Source organism: Capricornis sumatraensis, chromosome 10 (assembly GCF_032405125.1).
Source record: "Capricornis sumatraensis isolate serow.1 chromosome 10, serow.2, whole genome shotgun sequence".
NCBI classification, from domain to species: Eukaryota; Metazoa; Chordata; class Mammalia; order Artiodactyla; family Bovidae; genus Capricornis; species Capricornis sumatraensis.
The window spans coordinates 2,363,352-2,386,418 of record NC_091078.1 but is presented as its reverse complement, the minus strand read 5'-3'; the positions used below and the strand labels follow the sequence as shown (position 1 = coordinate 2,386,418).

General features: G+C 49.5%; 1 protein-coding gene across 1 annotated transcript in view; it reads right to left on the bottom strand.

Moving 5' to 3' along the window:
- The window catches only part of VSTM4 (V-set and transmembrane domain containing 4), a 79,555-nt gene extending 72,426 nt beyond the window's left edge, over positions 1-7,129 (bottom strand). Inside the window, exon 1 of the mRNA XM_068982569.1 lies at positions 7,075-7,129. Coding sequence (XP_068838670.1) covers positions 7,075-7,129 — 55 coding nt within the window. The remainder of the gene's footprint in view (positions 1-7,074) is intronic.
- Between the last annotated feature and the right edge of the window lie 15,938 nt (positions 7,130-23,067).

The window sequence follows — 23,067 nt, the reverse complement described above, 5'->3', positions numbered from 1 at the left end:
ATACCACCTCCTGGTCACACGAGGGGACTTGGGGGCCTGGATGGCAGAGTTGCCCAAGACTTTGAACCCTGGTCAGTGCTACAGGTAAGCAAGGAGGAAGGATGAGAAAGAGAGTAAAGATCTGGACCTTCCACTGTGAAGAGGCTGTGAGCCAACAAGGTGAGGCCCTGTGTGTGCTGGGGGTGACAGCGAGAGCTTAACACAAACAGTATCCTTCATGGTAAAACTTCAGGCAATAAGCTCCTCCTTACATGTCGTTTCCACAAAGTTTCCACTGTTCATTTAATAAACTGAACACCTCCAGAGACACAACTTGAGAGTCAATTTTCTTCTGCTTCTCAGCTCTTAAAAGCCAGGCCACCAGGACACTCCAGGATACTCCAAGATCCTTAACTTAATCACATCCGTAAAGCGCCTTTTAAACTGCATCCACAGTTCCAGGGATCAGGATGCAGACATCTTTGGGGGTCATTATTCAGCTAGCAGCACTGTGATAGTCTTTTGTTACCATTAAAAAAAAAAATAGATGGAAGTGAATTCAGAAGGAAAAGATGGGTGCTTGGCTGGACTCAGCTCATTGTGAACAAGAATGAAGTCTTGTATGTTTACAGTGACAAAGACAAAGCCACCCAGGGAGACAGACACTCACTCGGGAATGCAGACCAACAGGTACCCAAGGAAGGCACACGCCCCCTAGTAACAATCTCACTATCTACGCAAGTCACTCCCACAGGACAGAGGAGGGACTGCCCTCACCGTTTCCCTGCAGCTCGCCCACCAGCCCACACACCACGGTATATTAGGCCAAGAGCATTTTCCCCAAAGTCTGCTCCCTGACGAGCACAGAAATGCCAGGCTGACCCCACTTCAACAGCTGCCCAAGAGTTTGGCAGGCAGAGAGCAGCAGAGATGGAGCAGCTGGCTTCCAGAACTGAAGTCCTGCTCTGCCCGCCCCCAAGGTCTCCCCAGTGGAGGGAAGGAGAGCTGGGGAAGGCAGGAAATTGAAACAGCATGGATGGGATGAGCGCACAGCCGGGACCCCACACCCTCGTCTCCTCCTATTAACGCTGCAGGAAGGAGGGATTATTTATAGTGGCTGAAACCAGGAGAACATGCCAAGTGCTCCGGTCCTCATGGGAGGCCAGATTCCATCCTGGAGGCAAACTAGTAACTCTTCCACTTCTGCAGCTCAGGCCTAGTTAGCAGCTCCCGGGAAAGGGAGCAAAGTGCACCATCTTCCCCAGTTAAAGATGGAAACGCCTCTCTGCCTTCAGTTAGCCCCTCTCTTACAAATGGCCCAAACACGTCACTCCCACTGACATGCAAAGACCCTTGCTATGACTGGAACAGTGTCCCCCACAAATTCCTATACTGAAGCCCTAATCCCCAGGAACTCTGAATGGGACTGTATTGGAGAGCGCACCTTTAGTGAGATGACGAAGCTAAAACGAGGCCCTCAGAAAGGACCCCAATCCAACAGGCTGTCGTTGATTAGTCACTCTTTTGCAAGCCCATGGACTGTAACCCACCAGGTTCCTCTGTCCATGGGATTTCCCAGGCAAGAATACTAGCGTGGGTTGCCATTTCCTTTTCCAATCCAACATGACTGGTGTCCTTAAAGGACGAGATTAGGAAGCAGGCACAGACGGAGGAAAGAACACGTAGACATACAAGGAGAAGACGGCCGACTACAGCCCAGGAGAAAGGGCTCAGAAGACAGCGACCCTGCAGACCTCTGGCCCCTGGGGCTGGGAGAAACGAAACTCTGTTGGCGAAGCCCCCAGTCTGTGGCACTTCGTGACGGCGGCCCCAGTGAAGCATACAACCTTCCTCCCAGGAAGGCTTATTTCGGCCCTGGTCTTACCACCAGCCCAGATATTTACACCTACCTTCAACACAAGAGTATGGGGGTGGTGACTGGAACGATAATGCCCACAGGTTCCTCGGGGCATTTAGCTTTGTTAAAAGACACAGGCTCTCAGGTTGTATGGTCCCCCACGCATACCGTGACCTTCTCAGAAAGCCACTGCCCCAGGTAGCGCCCTCCGCTCTACCCTGGAAATGACTGCCTCAAGCCTAGGGAACACAACTCAGCCCAAAGGCAAACAGCTGTGAGAAGCGGCATTGCTCGAGGGAGGGAGAAAACGCAGGTAGAGGACCCAGTGCCTTGCAGACGTTTGCTGAGCTGGATGTTTATTTTATTTTATTTTTATTTTTATTTTTTTAATTTTATTTTTACTTTATTTTACTTTACAATACTGTATTGGTTTTGCCATACATTGACATGAATCCACCACGGGTGTATACAAGCTCCCAATCCTGAATCCCCCTCCCACCTCCCACCCCATATTAAATACTAGAGAAGAGTATCACACAGCTTCTGCCCATGGCAATTCTCAGGCCCCACACAGCTCAACCCACTTCCCTTCCACTTTTCACTTCCATGCATTGGAGAAGGAAATGGCAACCCACTCCAGTATTCTTGCCTGGAGAATCCCAGGGATGGGGGAGCCTGGTGGACTGCCGTCTATGGGGTCACACAGAGTTGGACACGACTGAAGCGACTTAGCAGCAGCAGCAGCAGCAGCAGCAGCATATGGCTCAACAGAGAAACTGCAGAGTGGCCCAGAGGCGCGCAGTAGAGACAGGCTGGCTAGAGTGTGGTGCTAGGGAGGGCTCCTAGCCTTTGCCCTCTGGGTCTCATTCTGAACAACAGAGCATCCACACCCTGCAGGGCAGAGGGGCAAAGCAGGCAAGGTGGACCAAGCCAGCTACCAGACAGGAGAGTCAGGTGTCCCTAGACGCTCTGACACCACATAAGGTAAGGAAGTAGCCCCGGGCAGGGCAGAGTCTCCCCTCTCCAGCCGAGGAGGAAGAAGCACTGAAGTCACTCTGTGCTGGAGAACTAAATTCCTCGCTTTCTGGTCCTGCGCTGCCGGGAAGCGAGGTGGGAGGTAGACCCCCACCCCCGCCCCCACCCCCACCCCGGCCACCTGCACACGCAGCGCTCCGCTCCCTCCAGCTCACACCCCAGCTTATGCTTTGCTCACTTAATCACTTGACAAATAGTTGCTGAGAAGAGCCATGCACCGAGCACTGTGAGAAGAGGCACCCCGACCTCAAGGAGCCGAGGGTCCACGGGACAAGGCACCGCACCGGCCATCAGGAAGAAGACACAGGAGAATGTGACTACAAAGTGTCACGTACCACACAGAAACGACGCGGGGCTTACAAAACCGAGAGTGAGACTCTGATCTCTGTGTGTCAGGGAGGAAAGAAACCCTGGGGAGGTGAGGGTGAGTGGAAGGCTGAGGCGGAGCTCATGACACAAATTCAGGGCAGCAGTGAGTCGATGATCTCTGTGGAAGACGGTTCTGCCTGTGCAAAGGGCCTGAGGCAGGAGGAGCCTAGTGCAGGCTGGAAATGGGAAGATCAGTATCCTCCAGTGAAGTGCACCGCACCATTGCCCAGGCAGCCACCTAGTCTGCAGACAGACCTCAGGAGGGGCCACTGCACCCCAGTCAGGGTCCCCAGGACCAGTTCTCAAAGGAGGAATATGACAACATGGGCAAGAAAGAGACTGACCCAAAACAGACGGTCAGGCTTCCTGTTGCAGAGGAACTTATTTCTTCAACAAGCACATGTCCCATGACCTGGTGGGCAGATATGCCCTCCACTCATGGGCTGGGCGCCAGGATGTTCAAGGCCCAGGGCCTTGCCAGCAGTGTGGCAGGACTGGGCAGAGAGCCAGGGGTTGGAATCCAAGAAAGCCAGGCTGGAAACCTGGTTCTACTAGGAGTGAGGTCCTCAGGGCCTCAGTTCCCTCATTTCAGAAGCAGAAAGATGACGCCTTGCATGGTGAGTATAAGGCTCCAACAAGAAAGCACCTTTAGGGACTTCCCTGGTGGCCCAGCGGCTAAGACTCTGTACTCCCGAGGCAGGGGGCCTGGGTTCAATCCCTGGTTAGGGAACCAGATCCCACATGCAGCAACTAAGACTTCATATGCCACAGCTAAGACCCGGCACAAACAAATTTTTTTTTTTAAATAAATAAAAATGCTACTTTTAAAAAGCACCTTTAAAATACTGACAAATGTCTGCATGCTCTGAGAACAGGGCAGGTGGAAATAACAGAAAGTGACACACACAGCTATCTATAGGAAGAAGGCTGGGCTTCTCGGGGGCATGATCAGCAGTCATGCAGGGCCTTACGCTTGGAGGGGCTCCATTTGATTTAATCTCTGCTGTTGCTCTTTTAAAAGCCTAAAAAGTTTAAAATGAAGGACCCTGCATCTCCATTTTGCACTGAATCCCACAAATTACATAGCTGGTTCCCCCTGTAAACAAATGTTAAGTTCCTGTAGATAAGATTTATGGGGTCTAATCCTCTTGTTCCCATTTGGATAATGTTATGAAAAGAACTAAAGCTCAGAAAACAGCCTAAAAGGCCTTCAGTATAGCCAAACAGCACACAACCTATCCATCTAGTACTCAACCCTCTTCTCTCCCTTACCCCACTTACCCGCTCCCCACACTTATGAAGCTTCCAGATACAGGGGAGTATAGAACTTCTAACAGAAACAGAGTGCCTGCCTCGCCTGGGACACGCAGGTGGCAAGGCTAGGGTCCCTCTGTTCCAATTGGGCAAGCTAAGCGCTAATGGCTCTGTGCCCCACACTTGTCTGTCTAGAAGAAACTTCCCCTCTCCTTTCAGGAAGCCAGGAGCCTCTGCATTGATAAGGAATGCACACTGTGTGTACCAGCTGGCAGTAATCTCACTCTTACTAAAAGGATAGTCTGAATTCGTGACAAATAAATCTCTGAAAGAAATACAACTGTATCACTTTAAAACCCATGGCGCTAGAAGCCAGTGTTTACCGAGTACCAAGCAGAGATCCAGCCCACAGGGTAATGCCTTCATATTAAGGTGGTCACCTTAAAATAGCTCGCATCCAGGATGGACACTAACACTTACTGGGTGTGAACTCTAGACCAAGGACTGTCCTAAGCACTTCAGTTGTGTTTTCTTAATTTATCCTCATAGTATGTTTATCCCCATTTTACAGACAAGAGGGTTAAGGCCCAGAGAAGCTAAGCCACTTGCTCAAGCTCACACAGAACGTGAAAGGGCTGGACTTAGCAACGAGGCCGTCTGGCATCAGAGACTGTCCTCAATCACCAATCTGGACGACAGCGTGGCTTTGAGTAAATATTCTGCCCCCTCAGTTTGCTGTAAAATGACGGGTGGGACCAGGTAACCCCTAAGGCCCCACTTTTCCCAAAGGGAAATGCAGAAAAGTGCAGTGGTTAAGAGCCCAGACTTAGGTATAAAGCGGATCTGCCAGGCCTTCCCTTGAGGTGCCGCAACCCGGGGCTGTGGACGGAAAGCTTAGAAGAGTGACTGGCACGCTGAGGGCAGCACAAGCAGAAGCTCCCATCATCACAGCGGCCTGGGCACAGCCAGGGCTGACTAACGGTTCTCGCATTCCAGGGGACTTCCCTGGCAGTCCGCAGTTAAGACTCTGCACTTCCAGTGTAGAGGGCGTGGGTTTGATCCCTGGTCGGGGAACTAAAATCCCACATGCCGCACAACGTGGCCAAATAAATAAAGATTCCCTGATTCCAGTTCTCAAAGCTCCTGAGGTTTCCTGGAAAAAAGCCCCTCTCTGGGGACACCGTTGCTGACAGCACCTGGGATTAAAGGTCATAGAGCCCAGGGAACAGACACCCTTGCACCTCCCTCTTGCATCTTGCTGGCTGCTGGCCACTAGAGCTGCCTTGGCCCAACTCTCTCAGTCGAACCTCCAGGAACTGTGAGCCAAGACAGCAACAACTGTGAAGAACATTTCCCACAGGGCCGATTTCAAGTTCACTGGAAACCCCACTGCACTGGCAGCCAGGGGACAAGGGGTAAATTTCTTCCCACTGGGAACCAAGTCCCTCCCCCATCAGACCCAATCTATGCTGGCTCAAATGCTGGGCCACCCACCCAAATGCTGGAAAATTACTTAACTCTGTTCATCAGCCCCCTTACTTAAAAAACACTGGCCACACAGCCTAGCCAGTAAAAGCGGTCTAGACCCAGGATTCTTGCGTTCAAATCCCAGCTAAACCAGGTATAAGCTTTGTGACTTAAAGCAATTCAACTCATGGACCTGGCCTGTTTCCTCATCTATAAAATAAGGGATAATAATAAACATTTCCCTCAGAGACAAGTTTAAGTGAATTAATGTTTGCAAAGCACTTGGATATATATTTACTCTTGTCATCATTACTTTGAAGCACTGTGTGATTAAAGGAGATAACTGTAACACCCAATGGGCACCCAGGAAATGTGAGTGCCATCCATATATTTATTATTACTATTATTCTAGCCAACACTGCCCTTTCAGCCTTGGGAAATAAAGAAAAGTCTTCAGCACCTTAGAAGTGGGAAGCAGAAACCCCAGATGAAAGCCCGTAGTGCGGGTAGAGGCTGCCCCGAAAGTCGGGTGCTCAGGGAAAGGGGAAAGGGCCCGGCTTCATCCAGCCGAGGATCCCCTAGCTCCCCAGGCCGGGTCATCGCAAAATGCCCGCGATCAAGTCCCCAGACCCCACGGCCGGCGGCAGATGCGGCCCCTTCGGACCGGTCCTCCAAAGAACTCTCCGAAGAGAATTCAAGGGAAGTCGCTGCCCACTAATCTGCAACAGTCGTCGGCGCTGACTTGGGAAGAAAACAGAAAGCACGCCAAGACTAGGACTCGCGCAGTCCTGCTCGCATCTTCCACTTGGAGGCCCGGCCCCTGGAAGAGAACCGGGCTGCGGAGGGTCCGGCGGAGCGCTGGGGTCCCAGCCGAGCGGGAGGGGAGGCGGGGACGCGGCAGCCCCGACCCTCGAGAGGCTCCGCTGGGCTCCGCCGCGCGGACCGACAGACCCCGGCTCGCGGGCGCCGACGGGGACCGGGAGGGGGCGGCCCGGAGGCGTCAGGGCCTCCCGGCCAGGCCCGAGTCCCAGGTCCCCAGCCCCGGCCTCCCCGGGCCCCGCCACCCGAGCCCCGCCCAGGGTCCCCGAGCCACCCGGTCCCGCCGCGCTTACCCGGGGCCGGAGCCCGCGCCAGCAGCACGGCCACCGCCAGCGCCAGGAGCCGCATCTCCCCGCCGCGCCCGGCGCTGTGACGCGGGAGCAGCGCCACCGCCTGCCCGCCACCCGCCCCCCTCTCCTCCCCCGACCCCGCCGCCGCGCAGCCCGCCCCGCGCCCGCCCCCCGCCCCGCTCCGGCCCCCGCCCCTCCGGCCGCCTGCCCCACGCCCGGCCAGGGCTTCTGGGCTGAGGGCGAGGGCGAGGCCCCGCCGGCGATCCTCTACCAAAACCTGCAGGCGGCTCGTTTCACCACTCCCCATTTCACAGATGTGAACACTGAGGCTCTGGGAGGCAATGGGTCGGACACAGGGCATACGTAGCTGCAACGATATTGGAGGTCAGTTTGCATCACAGGCCAGTTATTGCTACGCGGACGGTGTCTGGAAGCTTGGGTGAAAGCTGGGTGGGGGGTGGGGGGGGGGCAAGTACCAAATGCGGGGATTTCCTGGACCTAAGGCTAACCTGTTGCCCAGCGAACCTCCTGCTGTCTCTACACAGAGACCTTTGGGAGCCAAGGAGCAGCTGAATTCGAGTGGGGTTGGGGGATGTCGTGCATGGGGGTGCTTGGAAAACGGAGAGTCACACACGTAAGTTCAGAGTGTGCGGACGCTATAAACTGTGACGACCGCTTAGGGTGCCCCAGCCACAGACATTGCCTAGACACTCTGCAGCATGCCACTAAACCCTGCCACTGTAAGACCCTGGGGCAGCTCAGCCTCCATGCGCCTCAGTTTCCTCCATCTGCACCGTGGGGAAGTGGGTATGTCCCTCACTGGGTGCTTAAGAAGATCAAGTGAGACAGTTCCAGCACTGCATTGTTTCTGGCCCCGGCCGGTGAACGTCACCTGTCTTTACTATTACCGCTGCAGATAAGAAAGCAGAGGCAGGGAGATGAAAGAGCTGTTCCTGGCCACACAGCCAGGGTGTGGTGAGACCATTCAGCCCGTCTCACCCTGAGTCAGTGCCTGATCTCTGCCCCATGCTTCTAAGTTTGGGGCCAGAGCCTGACTGATGTGTTAGTCCAGCACTTCTGGGGCAAAGAAAATGTGTGTTAGATATGCTTTGCATGTGTCTGTCAAAGGAGGGCTTTGTGGGGTTCCAGGAAAGGTGGACCCTAACTTGGAGTGGGGCCCCTGAAGGAAGAAGAGAACATGGCCCCTGTCTCCTTCCCTCTAAGACCAGTGAATGAGGGTGGGGAAGGCATGGGACAGAGGTGGTACTGCCCACTGGCTGCTTTTAGCCCCAGGTCATGTCCCAGAGGACAAGTCCACCCTGCAGCCCAGGCCAGTTGGGTGCCCAGCACTCGTGATGTCTCCAAATGCCAGGTGTTCCCTGGAGTCCTAGGGCCAAGCGTCCACAGGACTCTTCTAGCTGAGGACGCTCACAAGCAGCAGGGCTCTGCAGGGACGGGGCTGACCGTCCAGGCAGCCTGACCGCAGGGAGCAGCCCTGCCTCTGCTCACCAGAGGGCGGCAGAACTGAGGAGTCCTTGGGGAACTGGCTGCAAGGTTGCTGGGTCTGATGCCAAGAACAAGACGCGAGGGCAAGACCTGGTGTCAAACGGGATCCTACCGCCCAGGAATACAGACATTTCTGGGAGACTTCCAGACCAGAGCTGGGAAACCACTTTGCATGTATGAGCAACTAAACCTCACACCCCACCCCCGTGACATCCCAGGGTCCATTTTACAGGTTAGTAAGCTTAGGCTCAAAGAGGTATCCAGGGCTCTTGGGCCACAGAGTGTCTGGATGGAGAACTTGGATTCTAACTATGGAAGACAGTGCTTGGTGAGACAGGGGAAAAGATGCCAGAGGAGGAATGCTGATTCTGAAAGCTGACCAGCATCCCACACTGGGTACCACTTGGGGGTCCTTGGGCAACATAACCTCTCTGAACCTCATTGTCCAGAAGATGGTGTCGTATGTAAAATGGCATGTCAGCATGACTGCCCGTGGGCAGGAAGCCAAGGAAGTGGCAGGACTGTGTGGTGTCCTCTTTGACCTCCGACCTCAACCTTTGTGCTTGCGGTTTACTCCCCGTGGGTGGAAAGTAGAAAGAGCCCTTTACACAGGTGGGGCACACTCAGGGGAGCCAATTATCACTTTAGTATCATTTCTAAATATCTTTCCCTGCAGAAGTGAGCAGATATTCAATCCAAAATCAGACTTAAGGGCCCACCCTTTGCCTCGCCTTCTCTTTGCCAAAATTGATGTTGCGCTGGAGATTTAGGGGCTGAAAAGTGCTTTTCTTGTAGTTCTGTGACACCTAACAGTATTCTCTTTTCAGTATTCTCTTTGCAGCTCTCTCTCTCAGTCCTTTTCAGCTTCTGAAATAATCTACCAGAATATCTCGACCTTTGCTGCATGACATAGGAACAGAGAAACACACCCAGTCTCCAGGGCAGACACCATCAATGACCCAGATGAGATTCAGGATTTCAGTTATTCTGGATACAGCAGCAAAGGCCTTCCCGATAATTCCCTTCACCTTGCTGCCTGCTAAGTCACTCACAACCTTAAGACAGTTTGAAAATTCTCCACCAACTTATTTGTCCAACTCTTGGCTCCATCAGGTCTGACTGTGTTCTGAATTAGAAGAATAATACAATCCAATTATTTTTAAAAGTTAGCTCTTCTAAAAATCCCCCTGTCTGGGGTTTCTGGATGAGTGTTCAGACTGTTCTGAAGTTGATCCAGATCCCTGTGGACACTAAGCTATGCTGAGGCCCTACTCAACTAATCCTGAATCTATATCAGTCACTACTGAAAGAATCTTAGAAATCCAAGTGCCCTTAAAATAAATTACGTGGCAGGCTACGAAGTGGAGGTCTCCTTTTCTTCTTCCGTTATGCAGTTGTCTGCTAAAGCTGGGTGTGAGATGAAAGAGGATGGCATGGCTTTATAATCAGCTTGACTTTGTGTATAGCAAGTATATTCTTAGGCTAAAAGCACCAAGGAAATGTAAACACCCCCATCTAAGGTGCTCAGCGGATTTCTGTGTTGCTTTTTCAGTCTGGATTTATACAAGTAATTTTTAAGATCTCCTCCTTCTTGCTGTTCACAGGCATTTTGGAGCCAAAAGCATTTAGTTGCATGCTTGAATTATCACCAATAGGGAGTGAACAAAGAGTAAACTTTGGACAAAAGAGGTTTCAGCTGTGACTGATGAGAGAGAGGATAGGAAAGAAGAGATCATGGTTACAGAGGACGCATCTATCCAATCAGAAGAAGAAATCACGAGCCAGCAATGGCGGAATTTGGACAAAAATTGCAGCATCTTTCCCCTGCACAAGCAGGGAAGGGGTGGGGAATGCACTGGTCTTTCCCTAAAGGTAAGGAGATGTGAGGCTATAAGGCTGACAGTACAGCTAGATAGAAAGAGCTCCTCCAAACCAAGCTGTAAGATATAAATTCAGGTCGTTCCTTGACCTTCGCAGTGATTGTTAGCTTGCTTGTCAGGCTCTGCAGGCTGGCTGAATGCAGGAAGGAAAAATAAGAAAAATGGCCCCTAGGTTCTAGAACTGGAGAAGGAAATGGCACCCCACTCCAGAGTTCTTGCCAGGAGAATCCCAGGAACAGAGGAGCCTGGTGGGCTGCCGTCTATGGGGTCGCATAGAGTCGGACACGACTGAAGCGGCTCAGCAGCAGCAGCAGCAGATTCTAGAAGGCTCCAGATAGAAGAGATTGGAATGAGGGCAGGTCATCTGTATCACTGATCACAGCAGAGGCCATGCCTGCTTCCTCTTCCTCGTCTTGCTAGAAACCTCGACAGTGGAAGCAGCCCTTGAGCTGAAGCTTCTAGTGTCCTGGGAGAGGCCCACCAGCAAGGGTAAGGGACTGTTCCCGAGGAGGGAGCAGATGATTGCCGGAGCACAGTGGCCGGAGGCCACAGGAGGGGCATCAGCACTTTTGCTCCAGGGACAAGGGTTCAATCTGTGGTCAAGGAACTAAGATCCCACATGTTACCGGCCAAAGATATTAAAGGCAATAATAACAAATTAAAAGACGCAGACATTTCAAGTCTTGCTCCTGAGAGCTTAATAGACTAGTTGCACCTGGGGAGTGAGATGTGGGCAGACGTACAGGCAGGAACAAAGCCCTAGAGGCCCCCGAATGCCAGATCCAGGAGTTTGTACTTCATCCCGACGACGGTGGGTGACGTCAGTGAAGGAGGGGAGATGTCACAAGGGTCCTCCTGGCATCACAGAGAGGGCACCACTAGGTTTGGAAGCAGGGACTTCACTGAGTCTAATATCTCCAATGTTACTGACAGTAATCCAAGGAAAGTGTTGAGTTTTAGAGTCTGTGACTCACAACGAGGGTACAGAAAAAGGAAAGACAATTGACTCATCCTCAAGCCAATAGCAGATGCCTTGGAAACCAGGGTCATTGTCCTGGATCTGAGACAGGGGAAGGGCTGAGTGCTGAGCCCTAGAAAGCGCATTCTTGCATGGTGCCCAGCGCATGGTGGGCCATCAGTAAATATCTCGGGGGTGCACGGCTGCTCTAGGAAATGGAGAAAGGAAGCTGTTTCTCGGGCTCCCATAACAAAATGCCACAAACTGAGGGACCTAAAGCACAGAAATAAATTGTTCTAACCGTTCTGGAAGCTAAAAACCTGAGATCAAGGTCTCAGCATGTTTGGTTTCCACTGGCGCTTCTCTCTTCGGCTTGTGTGTGGGCATTTCCCCCCCGTGTCTTCACCTGCTCTTTCTTCTCTGTGTGGCTGGGTCCTAATCTTCTCCTCTTATAAGGGCATCAGTTATATGGGATTAGGGCCCAGCCTAATGACCTTATTTTAATTTAACTACTTCCTTAAAGGGCCCATTTCCAAATACAGTCACTTTCTGTGATACTATGGTTGAGGACTTCAGCATGTGAATTCTGGGAGAGATTAAATTCAGCCCATAACAGTAGGGAAGAAGGGAGGAGGAAGGAAGAAGAAGGCAGACAAAGAGGGTGCAGATAGAGGGAGCTGAGAAATAGAGGTGGGGGTAGGGAGCCAGGAGACTGAAGACTCGGTCACCAAGGTCGGCTGACAAGGAGAGGGATGGCTAATCCCGAAGCAGAAGTAACAAAAGAATCAAGAAGATCGCTCACCCTCACCTGGGATTGAAAAATGGAGAGTCTGGCAGAAGATCCTTCTTTCCTCTCACACATTGAGATGTCCGTGAGTAGCAGCCTTTTTCATCGGTGTTCAATTGCTTTACAAGGCTGTGTTAGTCTCTGCTGCCCAGCAAAGTGAAGCGGCAATGTGTATCCACATACCCCCTCTTTGTCACCAGAGCGCTGAATGGAATTCCCTGTGCTAAAGAGTAGGCTTTCATCAATCTTCTTTTTTATACGTGTGTGTGTGTGAAGTCGCTCCAGTCATGTCCGACTCTTTGCGACCCCATGGACTGGAGCCTACCAGGCTCCTCTGTCCATGGGATTTTCCAGGCAAGAGTACTGGAGTGGGGTGCCATCTCCTCCAGGGAATCTTCCTGACCCAGGGATCGAACCCCGGTCTCCTGCATTGTAGGCAGACCCTTTACCATCTGAGCCACCAGGGAAACCTGTACATATGGGCTTCCCTGGCGGCTCAGAGGATGAGAGACTCTGCCTGTCAAGGCAGGAGGCCTGGGCTCAGTCCTTGCTTTGGGAAGATCCCCTGGAGGAGGAAATGCCGTATAGATGTCATTCCTAATCTGCCAGTTCACCTCGCTCCACTTTCCCCCACTTGGTGTCCATACATTTGTTCTAAAGAGCAGCCTTTCTCAGACCACAGCAATCCAGAGCTCGGAGCAGCTTTCGCACCGCACCCACCCGCTTCAGCGCTCTATCAGCCCTGCTCTGATGAACCCATCCTGGTCTCCCTGCTCCAGCTTCACTGTGTGCTGTGGGTACTTATCACTCTGTGTTTAATTAAACAGGGAAGGATCAGTGCTCAAGGCTGGCAGAGCCTGTCCTTGGAGAAACAGCCCTCAATGGGCAGCATGGACCCCCTAGGGGTTTCGAAATGTGTGGAACAGTTTGGTCACGATGATTTGAGGGGTGGATCCACAACTAACATTCAGAGACCATGACATGAATGCCCTAGATTGCAGCGGGCAGTCCTGCAGGGGAACTATCAGTGCACACAAAATGCCAACCATGCCCGCATTAGACACGGGAGAGAGCAACGGCAGGTCACTGACTCAGGCAAGCGAAGGCTTCTGGAGTTTGTAGGAAGTGTGCGCACAAGATTCAGAGTCGTGCGCACAAGATTCAGAGTCATGCACAAGTACAAACTGGCTGTTGACTGTCTTCCGTCAGCTACAGGTCAGCATGCTGCTCTCGGACGAGGCATCTCCAAGCCGAGTCTCTCACCGCCAGTCTGGCTTTTCTCTCTGCTTCTGCGGAGGAGTGCTGAGTCCAGCTCTCAGCTCCCCTGGGCCAGGAAAATCAGAGACAGGGCTGCTCAGCTGCCTCCCAAACACTGGCCCAAACAGAGCCAGGGCTGGTCAAAAGGGAAGCCTGGCTGATAGCTCAGCCTCCACCACAGCCAGGCCAGATTGCTCCTCCCAGCCTTCCTGGCTAGATGAGGACAAGATGCAGGAAGCTAGTGCTTTGTGCAGCATCCAGAGTAACCTCCTTTTGAGTGAGAAAACATCCCACTCACTCCCCTACGGGCACACACACGTACCCCACTCCACACACGGATGGATGAGAGATCAGACATCTTCAGGGTATGTTTCCTTCTCCCTAGTACCCACCCACCCCTCCACAGAGGAGTTATGAAATCTGGTCCTAACTCTTCCCCGTGGTCACTCCCTGACTCCATTTCCATTCCCTCAGGGACTTCCTCTACAGCTAACTAATGAGTTAATTCATGTAAAAGGCTTAAAGTAGTATGTGAGCTTTCCGAGGATATTATTATCAAAATAGAGAAGGACAAGTCTTAAGTCAGTGAATGGCTCTCCGATGATGAAATTGCTGAACCATTAATTGCCTGAAGAGAAGACTGTGGGGGCAAAGGAGCGAGCTCTCTAGAGGACAAAACAAACCTTTTCCCTTTTGTTCTAGAAGTTCAGAGTCCCAGTCCTCTCTCAGTTTGGGATATCTGGACTAATTGCCTCGTCAGGGAGGTGCTGGGTTTCTAATCCTCTTAAGACTCTGCTTGAGGAGGTACTACCTCTTCCAGGAAGCCTTCCAAGCCCCGAAGACAGAGTCAGCTCCCCTCTTCAGAGCTCCCACGTGTTCCTATACAAACCTCTACACACAGCATCGTAAATGTGCCTATTGGACTCTCTGATCCCCGAGACCAGACGCTGGCCGTCATCATCTCTGTGTCCTCCCTGCTGGAGCCCAGGCCCTGGCTGTGGAGGAAGCAGTGGGCGAGTGCCTGTGGAATGAAGGAGGGGTGTTCCACACGAGAGCTGCTTGGTCTCATTTCTCAGTCAGGGTTCCAGGGCTCCTCATGCTCCCTGATGGAATTCTTAAAACTTTAGGGCAAAAATTTAAAGCACATGGATTTTCTGCTTACACACTTTGTAAACGCTTTGTGGCACATGATTTCTGTGCCCTTGTTTGCATGTAGGTTGGCAACCGGGATGACCTTAGATGATCCAGCTTTACATGCTGCCCACACTGGGAGATCGTGCCATCTCACCGCGCTGCGGTTAGGGCCCATCAGCCCCAGAAGACTCTGCCTCGGATTCAATCCCATACTCACGTAGGAGGCGCCTGGGTTTTGCAGCACCAAGCTCAACAGTGACAAAAACTAATGTTGCCAATCTGAGTTTTCTTGCTGATGTAATTGCTTTGTATTTAATGTATAAGTTTGTTTTTACTTTAGAGTCATCAAGGAACTGTAAGCTAGAACCTTTGTTATTTAAGTCATTGTGTAAGCAGCAAAGAATAAGTCAATGTGGGCCCGGTAAGAAAGTTCTTGGCGTTTGAAAGGACAGTATTCAAGTTTGCAAAACCAGTGCTGTCAGTAATTCTCTCTCTTCCTAAGATGATGGTAACTGGCACTGCAGTTCCTGGGTGTGCTCTGGGAGGGGCTGCGGGAAGTCCAGCAACAAAGCAGCAGCAAGCCCCAACAAGCCCATCAGAGCATCATTCATGGACCTTCTTTCTAGGTCCTTGTGCTCCACCCAGCCAGGCACAGCACAGCCCAGCACACACATATGTACACACCCAGTCACACTCATCCATCCCCCCACACACACACGCGCGTGTGTACACACATGGTCTTGTCACCATGGCATTTTCATGAACCGCTTGCTCCATCTTCCCTACAGCTCAGCGGGCCCTGGCGCTCGTCAGCCCTGACCCAGCTCATTTCCAGGTGGGCCCTTCCAGTCTGTCTCCCTGCAAGGGGGAGCAGTAGAGGCTTAGAGGAGAAAGGAAAGGAACATACCGTATTCTCTTACCCAACCTCCAGGCCACCACAACTCACATGCAGAATCCCTCCAACCCCCGCCCAAAGCACTCTGCATGCTCAGGACCGGTACGCCACTCTGTATTTGCCAAAAGTCAACCTCTTGGTTTCAGATGCCTTCGTGCCATTCCGAGTATATCACTCAGCAAGCACTGAACTGAGCGCTCACTGTGTGGTCACTCTCCTGAGGACCTGGGACCCAGAAGGCTCCCCACCAGACACACGGACCTGCCTGCTGGGCTCTGGCCCTTGTTCTTCAGCACCTGTAGTTGATTGTCAGGGCCGCCTTGACAAGACACTCAGACTGGGGACTTGGCCAGCAGACATGTATCGTGCCCAGCTTTGGAGGACAAGTTCAAGATCAAGGCCTCTGCAGGGCTGTCTGCTGAAGCCTGCCTCCTTGGCTTGCCGATGGCTGTCCTTTCCGTGTCTTCACGTGGCCTTTCTTCTGTGTATATGCGCCCTAACCTCCTCCTTTCATAAAGACATCAATCACAATGGAGTAGGTCCCGTGCTAATAATAACGTCATTTTACCTACTTCTTTAAATCTTATCTCCAAATAAGATCACATTCTGAGGTTCTAGAGGTTAGGACTTTGACCTTGAAATTTGGGAGCAAAGGACACAATTCAACCCATGACAGCATCCATAACCGAACACCTCAGAGACTCCCATGGAAAGGGCAGTCAGGATCCCACCACGTGATGGACCCTCATCCTCTCCCACCAGCCTCATACCTGGACCACCTTGGTGATGTCACGTTCCCCCATCAATGCATCCTCCATGGCGCCTGCCATTTCTCTCTTCCCCCTTCTCTCTCCCTTCTCCAACTTCATTTTTCCTTCACCCTGCTGCACTGCCTATGGTGCCCCACTCCAGTGCTCTTGCCTGGAGAGTCCCAGGGATGGGGGAGCCTGGTGGGCTGCAGGCCTTGGGTGGCTAAGAGTCGGACACGACTGAGCGACTTCACTTTGGCTTTTCACTTTCATGCACTGGAGAAGGAAATGGCACCCCACTCCAGTGTTCTTGCCTGGAGAGTCCCAGGGATGGGGGAGCCTGGTGGGCTGCCGTCTATGGGGTCGCACAGAGCCAAGCACGACTGATGCGACTCAGCAGCAGCAGCAATGCCTGCCCCTTCTTCGCCTGCAGAGCCCCTCCATCATCTTGCTCTCTTCCCAGTGTTGCTCTGTCACCCTCTCTCTCCATTGACCTCCCGCCGGTTTTCTCCCAAGATCTCCCTCTCACTCACAGCTCTCAACCTTTATCAGAAGTGAGGACACACCACAAAAAGAGCTTTGCAATTTAACTCTTGAGTTGGCTGCATTCTCATTCATTATAATGTGCTCTTAAAATCAAAGCTGATTTAATTCAGAAGAGCCAAAGTTTAAGATGTCAAGAGCTGGGCTTTTCAAAGTGTGGTCTGTAGACCACAAATGTGGAGGCTGAAGGTCCCTTGTGTCACTTCTAACCTCAGGTTATGTTTGATTAAATGTTTTATTGCCTTTTCATTATAAAATCCATACTTCCTCAAACAGAAAACAGAGAATAATGTATGTTCCAGGAAAACTGAAATTCATTGACAATTATCAACTGGAAATAATCACTGTATTTCATTGCACCTGCAGTATTTCCATGAATTTCTATTTATCTGGTAAATGGACAATTTCCCATGTTATTTCTTAATTAGTCACATTTAATACACATGAAACTTTTGATATCCATTTTGTCTCAATCTTTCAGTTACCTCTTTTTTTTAATTTATTTGAGCTTCTAAGGTAAATATATCCTTTTTCTAAAAAAACAACAGAATTTTCTGTCCACTATATATAACATTTCTGTTTCATGTTTTATTGAATTGGTTGTAACTTTCAGAACAATGTTTAATAAAAATTGTGATAAATTACATAGTCTAACTGATTTCATGATCCAGTGGATGTTGAAAATCTGATCTCTGGTTCCTCTGCCTTTTTTAAACCCAGTTTGAACATGTGGAAGTTCACGGTTCGTGTACTGTTGAAGCCTGGCTTGGAGAATTTTGAGCGTTACTTTATTAGTGTGTGAGATGAGTGTAACTGTGCGGTAGTGTAAACTTTCTTTGGCATTGCCTTTCTTTGGGATTGGAATGAAAACTGACCTTTTCCAGTCCTGTGGCCACTGCTGAGTTTTCCAAATGTGCTGGCATATTGAGTGCAGCACTTTCACAGCATCATCTTTCAGGATTTGAAACAGCTCAACTGGAATTCCATCACCTCCACTAGCTTTGTTCATAGTAATGTTTCCTAAGGCCCTCTTAACTTCACATTCCCAGGATGTCTGGCTCTAGGTGAGTGATCACACCATCATGGTTATCTGGGTCATGAAGATCTTTTTGGTACAGTTCTGCTGTGTATTCTTGCCACCTCTTTGTATTATCTTCTGCTTCTGATAGGTCCATACCATTTCTGTCCTTTATTGAGCCCATCTTTGCATGAAATGTTCCCTTGGTATCTCTAATTTTCTTGAAGAGATCTCTAGTCTTTCCCATTCTATTATTTTCCTCTATCTCTTTTCATTGACCACTGAGGAAGGCTTTCTTATCTCTTCTTGCTATTCTTTGGAACTCTGCATTCAAATGGGTATACTTAGCAACTGAAAAACCACAGCAATCATCTGAAGAAATTTTCTATCCTCAGTTCAAAACATAATATAGGAATTATTGTTGTATATGATATTTTTAATTGCTATATAATTTGCATACTATAAAATTCAGGTTTTTAAAGCATAAAATTCAGTGGTTTATAGGATATTCACAAAGTTGTGTAATCACCACTGCCAAGAATGCTTTCATCACCGCAAGAAGAAACCCCAAATCCATTAGCAATCACTTCCCATTCCTCTTCTTCCCTTGAATCCCAAGCAATCATCAATCTGCTTTCCATCACTATAAATTTGCCTGTTTGGAAATTGCACATAAATAGAACAATGTATTTGTAGCCCTTTGTGTCTAGCTTCTTTCACTTAGACTAGTATCTCCAAGGTTCATCCCTGTTGTAGAATAGATTGGTACTGAATTCTTTTTATGGGTGAATAATTGTGTTTATCCATTCATCACTAGATCACTATTTTCACTTTTTTGTATTAGAAATAATGTTGCTATGAATATTCACATACAAGTTTTTGCACAGACATTTGTTTTCAATTATTGGAATTCTGGGCCATATGCTAACTTTATTTTTAGCTTTTTGAGGAACTGCCAGAATATTTTCTGAAGTGGCTGCATCATTTTACATTCCTACCAGCAATGTATGAGGTTCCAATTTCTCCACATCCTCACCAATGCTTCTTATTATATCTTTATCTTTTATTTTTATTATAGGCATGTCACTGTAGTTTTGCATTTCTCTAAAGACTAATGATTTGAGTATATTTTCACATGTTTATTAGTCATTTGTATACCTCCTTTGAAGAAATGCTTTTCAAATTTTTCCCATTTTTTAACTGAGATGCTTGCTTTTTATTGAGTTATAAGAATCTTCATATATTTTGTATAATGCTAGATCTTTATCAGATATGTGACACGCAACTACTTCTCCTATTGTTTGGACTGTTCTTCACTTTCTTAATAATATTTTATGAACACAAAAGTCTTTAACTTTCATGAAGTCCAGTTTATATATTTTTCGTTCGCTTGTGCTTTTGGTGTCCTATCTAAGAGAAATCACTGCTTAATCCAAGATCATGAAGACCTACACCTCTGTTTTCCTCTACGAATTTTATAGTTTTAACTCTTACATTTAGATCTCTTTTATTTTAACTTTTATATATGGTGTGAGGGACCATACCAGCTCCACTCTTTTGCATACAGTTATTCAGTTGCTTCGGCTGAAAAGGTTATTCTTTCCCCGGTTGAATTATCTAGGCACCATAGGTGAAAAACAATTGACAATAAATATATGGGTTTTTAAATATTTCTCTTTTTAATATCTACTGAGACTATCATAAGATCCTTCTCTCAATATAAAGTATTGTTAGATTTAATTTTGTCTTTACAGTCATGAGATGACCCAAACTCATGTCTTGGTGAACTGTTCTTTTCACACTGTAAATTTGATTTGATATCATTTTGTGTTTCTAAGTGAGATCAATATATTTTTCACTCTTTCAGCACTGTTTTTGTCAGGCTTTGTTATCACGTTTCTGTACATTTCATAAAACAAGTTCCGTTTCTTTTTATAGTCTGGGAAAATAAAGGGTGTAAAGTGGTTCAAGGTGTCGGGCGTTTGAGACCCCACGATCCTCTGGAAAGGTTCCCCTTACTCACCCTGATCCTCATCTTATTTGGTGGAGGTCCCAGGTCTCTACAAAATGATAAGTTTAAACCACAAATGAATACTTACCTGAGCTGAGTTTAAGATACGCTTTAAAAATAAGTCATTATGTTAAGAAAATTTTTGCCCCATCCTTCCTTCATCCATGTCAGCTAAAATTATCCGCTACATTAGAAGTTTGCTTCCCCAAGGTTCTTGTCATCTTTCGTTGGTCCTGAAAACCCACTATTTTTGCCCTGATATCCAGCCGCTACTATTTAATCCAAAGAAAATACAACCTGTGGAGTTGACATGTTTGCTTTTATAAATACCTTGCATCTGTCTTTATGTTAAAATTTAACTTCTCCGTGTGATGGATTACAGTGCAGGCTCTGGAGACAGGCTGCCTGAGTTTGAAAACTGATTCTGCTGTGCACCAGCTCTATGACCTTGGCAAGGTCTCAGCTTACTCACCTATAGGACAGGACTAATCATAGGAGCTACACCTCACTGGATTGTGGAGAGCATTACATGACTTAATATTCGTAATGTGTTTAGAACAATGCTTGGCTCTTAGAATAATTTGTGTTTAACCCACTGCAATGGTCTTGCCTGGAAAATCCCAGGGACAGGGGAGACTGGTGGGCTGCCGCTTATGGGGTCGCACAGAGTCAGACACGACTGAAGCAACTTAGCAGCAGCAGCAACACAAAAATACACTTGTCTTTTAAAGGCTGAAATTCCAGAGCTTACATGCTATGCCTCATTTTGTTTCCTTTGCAACTAACTTCTAAATAGGAAAGTCCTCCTCCTTGCCAGTGCTTGCTCTGGCTCAGCTTCTTCCTCCCAGACTGTCCTTGGATTCTACCTGCTCACTGCTGCCGCCTAGTCACTCAGTCGTGTCTGGCTCTGTGCGACCCTATGGACTACAGCCCTCCATGATCCTCTGTCCATGGGGTCTTCTAGGCAAGAGTACTGGCGTGGGTTGCCATGCCCTCCTCCAGGGCGTCTTCCCTGTCCAGGGATCGAAACTGGGTCTCCTGCACTGCTGTGGATTCTTTACAGCTGAGCCACCAGCGACGTCCCCCTGCCCACTAGACTCCCTTGAACACCACACAGTTCTTCTGATAAGAGCTTGACACAGTTCGGACCACTGTCCTGTCCCTTTCTTCTTCCTGGGAACCTGCAACCTCTTTCAAAGTGGATTGAGAAAGTCTGTACCCTTGCCGCCTCTTGAAAGTGGGGCTGAGCTCTCATTCCCCTGGTGGACATCTGTTCCAGAATGACCCCACGGCTCCTGCTGCGCTGGGACCTGTAGAGAACGCGTCCAACACTAGGCCACGCAAAGCACCATAGCAACCACACGTGCATGGACGACCACACGTCCACCTCCATCTCATTCAACATTCTTCCAAACCCCGGATTCTTCCAGCTAGCTCCCTTCCAAAGGTTTCTATCACAGACTGAGCTTATTCAAAAAGTGGGCTCATGGGCATTCCAGCAAACCTTGTCCTTTGTTCCAAAATAGAAGCTGCACTCACCGACCCCTCAGGCGAAAAAGCACAGAACTTAGAAGTCATTCTGGACAACTCCCTCTCACCACCCTCATCAGACACTTCCCCAAACCCGTGAGTCCCGTCTCCTAAGTCTCGTGAACTCACACGAGAGCCTCCAGCTCTTCAACTGCACCCCTTCTCACCAGGGATGTTCTCTCATCCATTCTTGACCCTGCTCACCAGAAAGATCTTTCACAGAGGCCAACCTGATTTGCTTAAAATTCCTCAAGAGCTCCTTGCAGTTTCCAGAGAAAAAAAAGTTAAGCTCTATCATTTTGGCTGCCTAGCCTTGCCTGACCTGACTGCCCAGGTGCCTATGCCAGGACACATGAAGGGACTGTCCTCAGGGGCTGGTCTGTGTATCTGGTCGGATCCAGTCTGCTCTCACTTACGTGACCCCTCTTTTCTCATCTTTCTGGCATTCTCAGCCTCCCCTCTCCTCTGCATCTTTCCTGCTAGCGTATAAACTCTCTCTCCCCATCTTTGCCTTTTTGCAGATTCCTTTCGTCCAGCTAAACTACCATCGCTTTTCTTCTTAGACAAACTCGCTAGCAGGGCTGTCTGATGTTTGTGTCCAGTGCTTTGTGTGTGTGTGTGTGTGTGTCTGTGTGTGTCTGTGTGTGTGTGTGTGTCTGTGTGTGTGTGTGTGTGTGTGTGTGCCCATCTGGCTTCTGCCCCTCTCAGTCCCCAACACTGCTCTCCTATAGCCGTCAGCAATCTCCATGTACAAATGATAGGAAATGCTTTAGTCTCAGCTCAATACCACTTGCTCTCACTATTAACAAGGCTCACCCACTCCTAGAAACCATCTTTCTTAGTTTTGTTGATCTGAAGAAAATTCCTGGTCTCACTAATTCTACCTGCCCTCCAAATCTTTGTGAGCATCAATCTCTTTGGAAAGTTTTCTTTTTCCTTATCAACCAGCATGAGCTTGGGAGCCTTCCACGGGAGCCTTCCCCTTCCCTTTGCAACTGCCTGTCCTGGCTGCCTCTCACTGCGAGTTGGAGTGCGTGCCCACCAGCATGCCCGACACACAGCGGGCCACCGAGTATTTTCTTGAAAGAACACATGAAAGGGCAAAGGCAAATTTTGCAGCAATATTTTAAAACAGTTGGCATAGCTGAGCTTAGGCTTAGCAGGACTTATCCAGCCCCATCTCTACCTCTGGGAACCTGCCATTCTCAAGATGTCTGTGCCAGTGGGTAACCTGCAGAAATGGCAATGTCCTGTGGGTCCAACCCAATAACATGATTCACTCCATTAGCCATTGCCTTAAACTTTGGGCTATTCAAGTTTAATTCCAATAAAATAAGATATAGAATTAGGGCCTATGATGCGTTCCTAACAATGGAAAAAAATAGGGCTGAAGTTTCGTTCGGAGTTGTCTCTCCTGCGAGTCATGACCTGCTTGAGCCACCAGCAAAAATAGAAATCCCCGTGGCCACAAGCTTGTGGGGTCTCGGGCCTTGCATCCACCGTAAGAAGCACTTGATTCACGTTTTGAAATGATTCTGTTGAAATGCTGTGCCCTTTGGGAGGGTGACTTTCCCGACGTCTTCACGGCCCTCCCAGCTCTACACTGCGCTCGCCTCCTTCCCCGGCCCTCATCCTTTCTTCCTGCCCTGGTGGCTCTGGTCCTGATGGCCGGGAAAGGAGCGACTGAGGTGCCGGAGGTGAGGACAGGGCAGGGCACAAACCTCCGGC